Source organism: Nerophis ophidion, linkage group LG10, assembly GCF_033978795.1.
Source record: "Nerophis ophidion isolate RoL-2023_Sa linkage group LG10, RoL_Noph_v1.0, whole genome shotgun sequence".
Lineage (NCBI taxonomy): Eukaryota > Metazoa > Chordata > Actinopteri > Syngnathiformes > Syngnathidae > Nerophis > Nerophis ophidion.
The window spans coordinates 23,479,939-23,492,778 of NC_084620.1; the positions used below are offsets into that span (position 1 = coordinate 23,479,939).

At 39.0% G+C, this 12,840-nt stretch overlaps 1 protein-coding gene across 1 annotated transcript in view; it reads right to left on the minus strand.

Moving 5' to 3' along the window:
* The window catches only part of LOC133560404 (retinal guanylyl cyclase 2-like), a 40,898-nt gene extending 28,152 nt beyond the window's left edge, over positions 1-12,746 (minus strand). Inside the window, exons 1-6 of the mRNA XM_061912880.1 lie at positions 9,653-12,746; positions 8,703-8,950; positions 8,400-8,630; positions 3,922-4,077; positions 2,790-2,932; positions 1,197-1,352 (exon numbers count right to left, since the gene is read on the minus strand). Coding sequence (XP_061768864.1) covers positions 1,197-1,352; positions 2,790-2,932; positions 3,922-4,077; positions 8,400-8,630; positions 8,703-8,943 — 927 coding nt within the window. The 5' untranslated portion in view covers positions 8,944-8,950; positions 9,653-12,746. The remainder of the gene's footprint in view (positions 1-1,196; positions 1,353-2,789; positions 2,933-3,921; positions 4,078-8,399; positions 8,631-8,702; positions 8,951-9,652) is intronic.
* Between the last annotated feature and the right edge of the window lie 94 nt (positions 12,747-12,840).

The following is a 12,840-nucleotide window of genomic DNA, read 5'->3' on the forward strand; positions in this document are numbered from 1 at the left end:
TATTTTTCAACAACTTTTTTGTTATTTTTATATCTTTTTTTCCAAATAGTTCAAGTAAGACCACTACAAATGAGCAATATTTTGCACTGTTATACAATTTAATAAATCAGAAACTGATGACATAGTGCTGTATTTTACTTCTGTATCACTTTTTTTCAACCAAAAATGCTTTGCTCTGATTAGGGGGTACTTGAATTAAAAAAATTTTCACATGGGGTACATCACTGAAAAAAGGTTGAGAACCACTGTTGTAGAGGACGTTAAAGGCAGTGCAGTCACGGCAGCCCTTAATAATGTCGGCCGGGTGAAAATTTGGAAAAATTCGGAAAAATGGTTGCACCAGTAGATTGTTGGGAGGTACACTGAAATTCAGGAGTCTCCCGGAAAAATTGTGAGGATTGGCAAGTATGTTGCTAGGGCGGGAAAGCCATTCATGGAAGGTGAATTCATTAAAAAGTGCATGTTAGATTTTTTAAGAAATCTTTTCTTGCGGCCCAGCCTCACCCAGTTTCTGCATCCAGTGGCCCCCAAGTAAAATGAGTTTGAGACCCCTGCTTTACATAGTGAAACCTGTAAAGTGCTGAACCAGGAAGCCTCAAGTAGCTGGCACGGCCGCTCTACCAACCGAGCCACGGTCCCTCTAAGGTACTTCTTCGGCTTTTTTTGGTAGTACATTCTACTGTATTGGTTTTCACACAATAATTATTACCTAAAATTTTATTTATTTTTAAAAGCATGTTACATTACAAAATGGTGCTGTTTTGGGGGCCTTTTCACAAATTAAATTGATTTCAATTAATTTCGGTTAAAGACATTGATTTGACATATAGGTGTTTATGGTTAAGGGCTCTGTCACAGAACAATTAAGCTTGGAAGTTGAAGTACTCCTGGTATTGTTTATAGGATTGATTTCAGTCATTTTTACAAAATAAAAAATCTGAAAAAGTTCCCAGACAGCTTTGGTTTTTAAGTCATTGGCAGGAAAAGTTTGGACACACTGCATTCACACATTCAGTATATTCACCATATGTCCAATTTATGTACACGATAACAATGCATTTTTTTGGACTGTGGAAGGAAACTGGAGTATCAAATGATAATGGTATTGAGGCTTATCTTCATTCAATGCTGATACATTTTTAAGTACATATGCTAAATGTACGTTTTTGTTTTTATAGTTTGTTGTGTGTTTTTACCTGTGTCGCTGCCACCACAGATCGGATCTCTCGGTTCATTTGAGCGCGACGAAAAGCTTGATAGAAATTCTGATCAGACGCCATGGTGACGGTCATAACGGAGCTGTAGGCATAGCGAAGTTGGGTGCTATTGGTCAGCTGGGGAAACACTGTGTCCTTGTGGAAGGAAGAAATAAAAATAAAACAGTTCAGGTAACACAAGACACCAAGAATATGAGTCTGTTTGAATATTAAAATGCTTATAAGTTATTTGATTAAAATGATAATTATGAGTTTTGATATTTTCTTAATTTGAAACGGACAATACATATCAATGAACATTTGATATGTAAATATGTGATCTTAAAGTCAATAGCTAATTTTGATTTCCGGGCCCCTGGTGAATCAATGGGGAAAAGTAACACAAAAACACTTCATAGACCTGACACTAGCAGGCGAGCATTAGGGCACAGGCAGAAGCAGCTTGTCAATGCGTCTTTGTTAAGCAAATGTAATATCAATGGCATCAGCAGATTAAGAGAAGTCGACTTCATTAGAAGTGAATTGAAAGTCCGTGGCAGTAATTGTGATTAATTGCATAACTTGAACTTCAGGTTTTGTAATACAGATGATAGAAAATATATATTATATGAATTTTACCAATTAATAGAGTTTTTTTTAACTATCGTTGTGTCATGATATTGCATGTTGATGACACATTCTAGGTGTGTCCCGCAAATTTGATGATTGCATCAAATATTTACAGTAAAAATACCAAGCATAGTATGAATCGATGGTCGATATTACAGTGTTTAGTTTAATATTTCATTATCTCAAAATCGATATTTTTTGTTGTTTTTGTTCCCAAACACAGAAAATAATTAATGAGGAATATTTGCTTATGTTTGACTGTGTTGCATTATTGATGGTGTAATACATTTCATACCTAACAATAGTAAATAAGGTAACCATTAATTCATTAAATTTTAATTGTTGCATTGCCATCTTGTCGTTCTGTCGAATTATTATTGTGATTAAAAACTTAAGCATTCACTGATCTTGAACATTTTAATTATAAACTTGTTATGACCAACACTAACCCTGTAACTACTTGGTGTATCAGATAGATACCCAAATGTGTAGTATCATCCAAAACCAATGTATTGTGCTATAGTGCTGATTGCATTTTAACATAAGAGCAGATAGAGCCATGTTATAACAAAAAGTAACCAGCTATTAAGGGAATATTAGCAAGTAGATTAATAAATGTGATGAGAAAATAATACAACTGGAAATAACGCATTATGTTACTACACAAATAATCAGCTAAATTAGGTGCCTTTTAACTCATTTTGAAACTGTTCATTATCATTTACAGTGCATGCTAAAAATATATATTTATCGCAAGAGACTGCAATATACAGTACATTACAGTATACATAGTAGATTTCAGGCCACATCTCCCATTCCTAATTGTGAGTTGTTTTTGTCCCAAAAAGGCAGGAAATGACAAAACAAATTGCTAATAATTGAAACTGCAGAGCATTGTTCGTCATATACACATACTTGATACCACCAAGAGAAAGTGCCAAAACCACCCCTCCCGTCAGTTACCTGGTAGGGCAGAGCATAGAGCAGGGCGTCGTATGGAATAAAGATGTAACCATCTGATACCATCCCCATGTCCAGAGCTGCCAAAAGGAGCTTTTTCTGATCCTCCCCGCCAATAAGAACAGAGCTCATGCACAATATCACCACTGTAAATTGGAGAAAAAAAACAGCAACTTCAGGGCACTTCTCAAATATTAAACTTGAAATAAAGACGCGGCCCTGCTTACTAACCAGTTACTGTATGTTCCAAATGTTCATGTTTGCATTTTGAATTGTTCCTAAATCTGGATTTTGTCTTTTGGATGTTATCATGTTTCTATCTATATTTTTTAGCGCAGAACGACATTTTGACAGAAGACCAAGATAATGACAAACACAGCAGTCTGTTCGTATGCCAGAGTGTTCCTAAGTCAAGTAGTGCCTGTTTATGAAGAATTATTCCAAACAATTTACAAATCCAAGTTCACGAGTGAGGGAAGAGTGGATTGTGAGATCGACAGGCGGATCGGTGCGGCGTCTTCAGTAATGCGGACATTGTACCGATCCGTTGTGGTGAAGAAGGAGCTGAGCCGGAAGGCAAAGCTCTCAATTTACCGGTCGATCTACGTTCCCATCCTCACCTATGGTCATGAGCTTTGGGTCATGACCGAAAGGATAAGATCAGGGGTACAAGCGGCCGAAATGAGTTTCCTCCGCCGAGTGGCGGGCCTCTCCCTTAGAGATAGGGTGAGAAGATCTGCCATCCGGGAGGAACTCAAAGTAAAGCCGCTGCTCCTTCACATCTAGAGGAGCCAGATGAGGTGGTTCGGGCATCTGGTCAAGATGCCACCCGAACGCCTCCCTAGGAAGGTGTTTAGGGCATGTCCAACCGGTACGAGGCCACGGGGAAGACCCAGGACACGTTGGGAAGACTATGTCTCCCGGCTGGCCTGGGAACGCCTCGGGATCCCCCGGGAAGAGCTAGACAAAGTGGCTGGGGAGAGGGAAGTCTGGGTTTCCCTGCTTAGGCTGTTGCCCCCGCGACCCGACCTCGGATAAGCGGAAGAAGATGGATGGAATTTACAAATCCAAACTTTCAGTGCTAGAATTATGCGATTCAAATGAAGCCTGGTATTATTACACCAGAAACACTGACCTTTGACCTTGTCTGCCTGTCTGATTGCCTCGAGTGCTTGCTGTGGTCCGTCTTGGTTCTTGGTTTCCATGGTAAGAACCGGACCAACAGGTAAGCCAAGAGCTCTGAGTGCAGAGGCCACTTCTTGTCCGGTGCTCCTCCAAATGTCGGCCGGGGCTAATTTGTGTGGGAAATAGAAATAATTGATTTTATTTGCACATCTTCCAATACAAGACATTGGACAGGTTACTTTCCATATGTAACACCAGGATTATTCAACTTGTGGCGCATAAATGACATTAGACTGGCCATCTGGTTCAGTTACAAACTTAGGAACAAGCAACATTTCTCTCGGGTACTCATCAAAGCAAGACGCTTTCCCCTTTCCTCTCCTTATCTCTAGTGCTCGCTTTTTTGTTTTATCTAATCTTAACTTACTATTAGCTTTTTTTGCACGGCGCTCCAAAATCTAAACAATGGAATTGATCAACTGTCCTCTCAATAAAATTGACAGAATCTTGTGTTTGAGAGAACCCGCCTGTCCTGCTAGAACAGTTGTTTTTGGACACACGATTCTTGGGAGAAGCGGAGTGCCGCGTACCTGGCCACCCTTTCAGTCGAGAACGTTGAAAATATCTCCCTCTTCAGAATCACAATAACAGGACATCTGCTGATTGCAGTAAGTGTTGCCCGGTTGGCAGATGTTCAAAGTACCACAAAGCTGCCACAAGTGATTGGAGTATGCGGGCAGAACTCTGTGCACCCAGACTTTTGTCATTTTGGGTTAAATCACAAACGATACAACATCTTGGAGACCCCATCTGCTCTTTTTGGCAAAGTATAATGAATGTGAGGACCAGAAATAGACAATTAAAGCAAAAGATTTACAAACCCCGTTTCTATATGAGTTGGTAAATTGTGTTAGATGTAAATATAAACGGAATACAATGATTTGCAAATAATTTTCAACCCATATTCAGTTGAATATGCTACAAAGACAACATATTTGATGTTCAAACTGATAAACATTTTTTTTTTTGCAAATAATCATTAACTTTAGAATTTGATGCCAGCAACACGTGACAAAGAAGTTGGGAAAGGTGGCAATAAATACTGATAAAGTTGAGGAACGCTCATCAAACACTTATATGGAACATCCCACAGGTGTGCAGGCTAATTGGGAACAGGTGGGTGCCATGATTGGGTATAAAAGTAGTTTCCCAAAAAATGCTCAGTCTTTCACAGGAAAGGATGGGGCGAGGTACACCCATCTGTCCACAAATGCTTGAGCAAATAGTCAAACAGTTTGAGAACAATGTTTCTCAAAGTGCAATTGCAAAAAATTTAGGGATTTCAACATCTACGGTGCATAATATCATCAAAAGGTTCAGAGAATCTGGAGAAATCACTCCACGTGAGCGGCATGGCCGGAAACCAACATTGAATGACCGTGACCTTCGATCCCTCAGACGAGACGGCACTGTATCAAAAACCGACATCAATCTCTAAAGGATATCACCACATGGGCTCAGGGAACACTTAAGAAAATCAATGTCACTAAATACAGTTTGTCGCTACATCTGTAAGTACAAGTTAAAGCTCTACTATCCAAAGCGAAAGCCATTAATCAACAACGTCCAGAAATGCTGCCGGCCCGAGATCATCTAAGATGGACTGATGCAAAGTGGAAAAATGTTCTGTGGTCTGACGAGTCCACATTTCATATTGTTTTTGGAAATATTCAACATCGTGTCATCCGGACCAAAGGGGAAGCGAACCATCCAGACTGTTATCAACGCAAAGTTCAAAAGCCAGCATCTGTGATGGTATGGAGGTGCATTAGTGCCCAAGGTATGGGTAACTTAAACATCTGTGAAGGCACAGTTAATGCTGAAAGGTACATACAGCTTTTGGAACAACATATTCTGCCATCTAAGCGCCGTCTTTTTCATGGACGCCCCAGCTTATTTCAGCAAGACAATGCCAAGCCACATTCAGCACGTGTTACAACAGCGTGGCTTTGTAAAAAAAGAGTGCGGGTACTTTCCTGGCCCGCTTGCAATCCAGACCTGTCTCCCATCGAAAATGTGTGGCGCATTATGAAGCGTAAAATACGACAGCGGAGAACCTTGGCCTGTTGAACAACTGAAGCTCTACATAAAACAAGAATGGGAAATAATTCCACATTCAAAACTTCAACACTTAGTTCACTCAATTCCCAAAAGTTTATTGAGTGTTGTTAAAAGAAAAGGTGATGTAACACAGTGGTGAACATGCCCTTTCCCAACTCCTTTGGCACATGTTGCAGTCATGACATTCTAAGTTAATTATTATTTCCAAAAAACAAATAAAGTTTATGAGTTTGAACATCAAATATCTTGTCTTTGAAGGATTTGCAAATCATTGTATTCCGTTTGTATTTACATCTAACACAATTTCCAACTCATATCGAAACGAGGTTTGTACATCTGTTTCCGCTTGCTCTGTCTCTCACACAAACACATCCCAAGCCTTCGTTACTTCACGACGGAAAACGGAGCAGCTCCCCTAGTGGCTATCAGCTTCGGGCCGGATGCCTGCCCCTTTACCCTTCGTTGCAAGTCTTGAATGATATGTCGTAACATGTGCTTATCAAGTTGTTTTTTTTCCTGGCCCAAGATTGAGCCCCCATCTCCCACCCAATAGAACCTTTTTCTTACTCCTCCTCCTCACCTTGTGGTCACCTTTTCCCACCTTTTATGAGGCACCGACCTAGTAGCAACCCATTAGCGTTTCTGTTGTCACCCTGGACAATATACTGTAAATCTGCTCTTTTTTTTTTTTTTTATCTTGTCCAGCCACTCAGGGAAATCTTATTGTTAATGTAGATGCCCATATCTGCTGTAGAGTTTTATTTTACAAAAGAGAAGTGTGGGATACTTCTCATGTTGCCTTATTTGTATTTGACATTATTAAATAGATTTATTTGATGTTTGGCGCAGCCGCACCGGAGTAGGAGGAGATAGAAAGAAGAAAAGAAGGAAGGCAGAGGAGGAAATTGCAGAGACGAGAGTGATAAGGAAGAGAGATCTATGCATCTCTGCACTTGAACAGGTCTGTTAAAAATTTCGATTTGTTGTACTTTTTAAGTGCAAGGAAAATAAAATGCTATCCTAAAATATATATATCGAAAATCAAATTAGCGTTTTTAGCAGTATATCCCTAGAAATCAGCAGAAGACTTCTGTTTGATGGCAAATATTTGACTTGTGTTATTACAGTAGTTCCTTAGAAAATGCTGAGCGCTCTCCTAAAGAAGATCAGTGGTTTTCAACCTTTTCAAGGGAAGTAACACCTGTGGGTATCTTTTTTAAGTTTCTTTTTTTTTAAGTTCACTCACCAGAAACAAACCATTTTTTTCTTGAAACAAAGATGTAACAGTATCTGATTTAGTCAGTACTGTTTCATACTAAACCATGCTCATCTGTATTGGTGTTGTTTGAATACAGAGAGACGTGTACACTTTGTTTTCATTACTGTATGACTGCACTGTAAGACTTTGGTTATGGTAGTTAAATTACGGTCTTTAGATCTCTATAAACGATGTTCAATTGAGTTGAATAGCACCGTGACTGATGACCATAACCACGCTGACAACATCCACACTATGGTTGTCCCAAGTCTTGGTATCGATTGATATCGGTCTGATATCAGCAAAAAAAACCTAATATCAGATTATATCCGTTTGCTTCTAAAATCCCCAATTTAAGTGGTCCGATACAAGCAGTCCTTGTGTAAAGCTGGACAGCCAGTTAATATTTAAAGATCCTCCAATAAGCACACATGGTTGGCGTTTTCTTATATTTCAGGAGTCATTCACAAACCGTAAACATGATGGATTATATGCTACTAGGCGCTAGCAGCTACACAACATCTAAGCACACAACTGCTATAGGCACACAGTAGTGCACAAACTGTATATGTAATACATTTTCTTAATTGAACAATATTGCGATCTAAAACACAACATCTGTCAATATAAACATGTTTTAAATAGTTCTAGTTGCATATTACATATTATAAATACAAAAACTCCCAAGGCAGAAGTGTTAAGTATCCAGTAACAAATTTGTCCACATCGTTCACTGTACTGTTTCATTAGCTTAACTTAAAGAATTTTAATAACCACAAGGTGTTGCCAAAAGACAAATAATTACAATTCCACTTTAAATTAAAGACAATTTTAAGTCAATTCCAAACAGTTTATAATAAATAGGTTTATGTCTTTCATACCTACCAATGTTCTCTCAGTAATTTTACTTGATCAAACCTTTTCTAACAGTTCACACTACAAAAAAAGTAGGAGTATGTGTGATTCTGGCTGATATCGTATTGGCCAATACTTATGGCGCCATTATTGGTATCTTATCGGAAGTGAAAAAGTTGTATCGGGGGACCTACCTCTAACTCTCATTAATTAAATTCATATCACCTGACCACACCCATTGAGACATTTCTTACCTGAGATGACGCCTACATGTGCCCAGTGAAAGAACCTGAGAACACTGAACAGGACTCTGCTTGGTGGCGTGATAGGCGAGAGGTTTGGCCAGTCGGCATCCAGGCAGCCGGGCGAGGCAAGCCCCACCTCCCAGTGTTGAGCCAATAAAGAGGCAGCATGACAAAGCGAGGGATTAAAGGGTCCAATGTAGATGTGACCATAACCTTCCATGTCTCCAAGTTCTGCTAAAGCTGAAAGGAGAACTTTCTAGCAACATCCTCAGTTGGCAAGCATTTGAAATTCAGTTGATTGACACCCTTTACCTTTGGAAGTGGAACAGTCCTCATCCAGTAGTTTGACATCATACCAATAACCTCTGCTCAGACTGCTGTCACTCCGTAACCTTGCCAGTGCCAAGTTGGCTGCTGCACTTGGCATCGCCATGGAGAACATCGGATCACAGGACCAGGGACCAATCACAGCCAACTTGAAGGTAGCAGTCCAAACCCCTGCAAAGCTTAGCAGCCACAAACACACCCCCAGAAACCACCTGGGCAGGATCATTGTCACTCTGTAAATCAAAATAGAAACAGTCCAAAAGATCAAATAATACGTATAAGAGGGGTCTTTGTGTGTCTGTGTCATCCAGGTTTCAAGGTTATTTTTACTTGGCAGCTTTACAGGATTAAACACCTCGACTCAGCGTTCAGGCTGCCAGCACACGACCACAAGCACTAATGATTGTCAACTGGATCACGTTGTGCCTTCCAACATGAAAACATTGAATTTTCTGAAAAACACTGACAAAAAAACCTTCCTTCTACTCCACTTCTCTGGTTCTTGCAGTGGGCTTTCATGGAAGTAACAAAAGAAGGCAAAAGTGCCACAAAATATGAAGCCAAAACTTGATTAATGCAGCAAACTTACTTCTTTAAGCTAGATGTTACCATTCTGCCAAAGTAATAATATTCAATCATTCAGTCACATCAAGTAAAATGCGCTTTTTTTGCTAGACTTGTAAGCAATGTAAACAACTATGCTTACATTGCTTACCGATATACTTTTTAAACAGGTATAATAAAAACACAACTTTGAGAATAGTGAGGAGTCATAATTTTACTGATAACAAAACACTTCAATACATTTTTAACTTCCAACACTAATAGCTATCATAATTCTATCCTTACTGACTGTTTACAACATTTTGTGCATTAACATTCAAGCTGTACAATATATGCAAAAAAAGACACAGTAAAAGCTGGGCATTATTTACCTTGGTCTTCGAGCTTCATTTGTTCAGAAAACCAACAAACTGACGCTGAGTCAGGTGGAACGAGAGAAAGAGGCTTTGACTTTAATCCTGTTTGGTCAGTTGACATCTAATGAGAGGTTGATGGGTGGTAAGAGTCAGGGTGAGCTGGTAGCCCAGGCAGACATTAAAAATCACATTTGTTCAAAGCGTCTATGCATGCAAATATTAAGATGTCTCTATTTTGAATGATGAATTTGGATATGTTTGGAGGTTTCTTTGGTGATGATTACATCATTTTTTTGTCGTGTTATGTTTTCAGCACAAGGGTAGTCTGGAGCAATTCACATACATTCCAGTTTAGCTTTGATCCACATCCTACTTCAGGGTTTCACTTTTAGAGCTGATCTAATAAAACAGATCTGGATTAGATCCACACTCCCAGCTGGTCTGAAGCCAGGAATAGAGTGTGGATTATCCCAAGTAGACAAGGCCTTGAAGATACAAAGTTGTTCCCATTCTCTTGATGCTGAGTCAAAATGACTAGGAAAAATTACACGATACATCAAATGCAAAGGACCGGGAGGCCGTACTTCTCCCTTCACTATTAGTCATTTTTTTGTATATTCTGGAGTACCAGTGTCCTCTACAGTAGACATTTGATTGTAATATATTTATTTTGTCAGTTACATGAGCACTTTGCAGTTTTTAAGGACCTTCTGCAAAATGATAGTCAAAAATCATCATTATGGCAGCACTCTTGTGTTTTTAGGGAATCTGCTGCAAAAATGAGTTTCTCAGTTTTCTTCTTGTCCTGTGTAGCCACTTAGGAAAATCATTTCGTTCATGTAGATGCCCATATCTGCTGTACAGAACTGCTTTACAAAAGAAAAGTGTGTAGTCCTTATCTAAAAAATTTTTAACTAAACTTAGACCACTGGTTGAACAGCCCGAATGATGACCAAATGATTACTACAACCCCTCCCCTGCCAAAAATAACAGATTCACCAGACTGGGAGGATGTTGATTCAGGTGTTTAAATTTGTAGAGTATAAAAACACAACAGACATGACACAAAATTATAGTTATTTCAATTGGCAACTTTCTGGCTTCAAGAAATATGCTAAAAGACAACAACAAAAATCCATCCATCCATACATTTCCTACCGCTTTTCAAGTTCAGGGTCCCGAGGGTGCTGGAGCTTATCTCAGCTGCATTCGGGGAGAAGGCGGGGTACACCCTGGAGAAGTCGGCCCTTCATAACAGGGCCAACACAGATAGACAGATAACATTCACACTCACATTCACGCACTAGGGCCAATTTAGTGTTGCCACTCAACCTTTCCCCAGGTGCAAATCCACCATTTATATTTAGTGACTTGAATATAAACTCAAATCTGACAAAAAACAATTATGGAAACATGAAAAACAAGCAAAAAAAAAAAAAAAACACTACAAAAGACTACTAGTATGTTGTTGCACCAACTCTGGCTTCTATAACAGCTTAAGAGTCCCTGAGGCATGGACTTATTAACGAGTGATAAACAGTACTCCTAATAAGATTGTTCCAACTTTATCTGATTGCTGTTGTCAGATCAGCTTTGCAGGTTGGGATCTGGTCATGGACCATTTTCTTAAATTTTCAATTGGAATGAGATCCGGACTATTTGCAGGCCATGACATTGACCTTATGCGTCTTTCTTCAAGGAAAAAGTTATTACAGTTTTTGCTCTATGGCAAGACGCATTATCAACTTGGAAAAAAGTATGCCATCATCCCCCATCATCTTTTCGGTTGATAGAATAAGAAAAATGTCCAAAAAGTAAATGTAAACATTTATTAAATATTTTATGATAGCCATCTCCCCAGTGCCATTACCTGATATGCAGCCCCATATCATCAATTACTGAAAATGTGCTTGTTTTCTTCAGGCAGTCATCTTTATAATATTTAATGGAACATCAACAAAAATTCCAGCATCAACACCTTGTCAAGTGTAGATTTGGGGTTCCTCACTGAATTACTTGTATCCAATCATTTTAGTCCCCGATTACTTTTTCTTAGCCCATTGGAACTTTTCTTACAGTTGGGTCACAGAATGTAACTCCAGTTCAGCCTATTTGTTCTTCATTGGTTTAGCTGTGCATTTTGTTGCTTTTAGGACATATTGCTCTAAATTTTCTGTCTTGACACATAGATGTTTTCCTTGGTCTACCAGTATGCTTATCTTTTACAACATTCCTTTGTCGTTTGCACTTTGTCCAGACTTCAGACACAGCTGACTGTGAACAATCAAAATCCTACGCATCATTGCGTGTTTTACCTTCTTAAAAAGTTTGATTATCGTCTCCTTTGTCTCAATTGAAGTCTTTCGTGTTGGAGCGATTATTCATGTCAATCCACCTAGTGCAATAGCTCTACAAGGGTTGAACTGATTTTTTAACTGCAGATTTAAACTGACGCATGCATTATCTTTGGAAATGAACATTTACAGGGTGATTCCATAATTGCTTCCTCAGATTTGAGTGATTCCATATTTGTGTTACTCTGCTTGATCCAAGAATGGATGTGTTCCTACCTCAATTTATATTTGGATTTATTTTTTATTATTTTAGTGTTTTTTTCCATTTGAAATGACTATAGGTGTGTGCCCTGTCTGTTGGCTGCTTTTTTCCCCCACAAAATTAAAGAACTGAATAAACCTACTCCAAGTCTGGTGATTTCATTTTTTTTTTGCCAGCGGTGTATGCACAACTAAATAATTTGAACAAATGACTACTGCCTGTATCTGCAGTAAACAAGCAACAGCAACACTTAGTTACAAAAACCATATTCTGAAAAAAATTATATCTGCCAAAATGAGAAGACTTAAAGGGGTGCCTTCAGGAACGCCTCAGTTGTAAATCAGAGGTTTGGACCCCAGTGTTGTTTTCTAGCAAGGTTAAAATAACAAGGTAGGGATTTGCCAATGTGTTTACACTGGCTTGCACTTCTCTTTACAAAAGGAGCACCAAAGGGTTTTTACATCAAAAATGGTTGTTTCCAAAGTTTTGCACTGAACTCAGGAGCCGCTAGGGTGTCAATTCCGGGCTGGATTTAGCCCCGGGGTCACCAGTTAAATCGACCTTCCGTATGTCCACCCTATAAACCATCAGACACGACAATAAATGTGTCAAACTGGGAATAGTTAAAAGTTTATGAAAATGTTTCT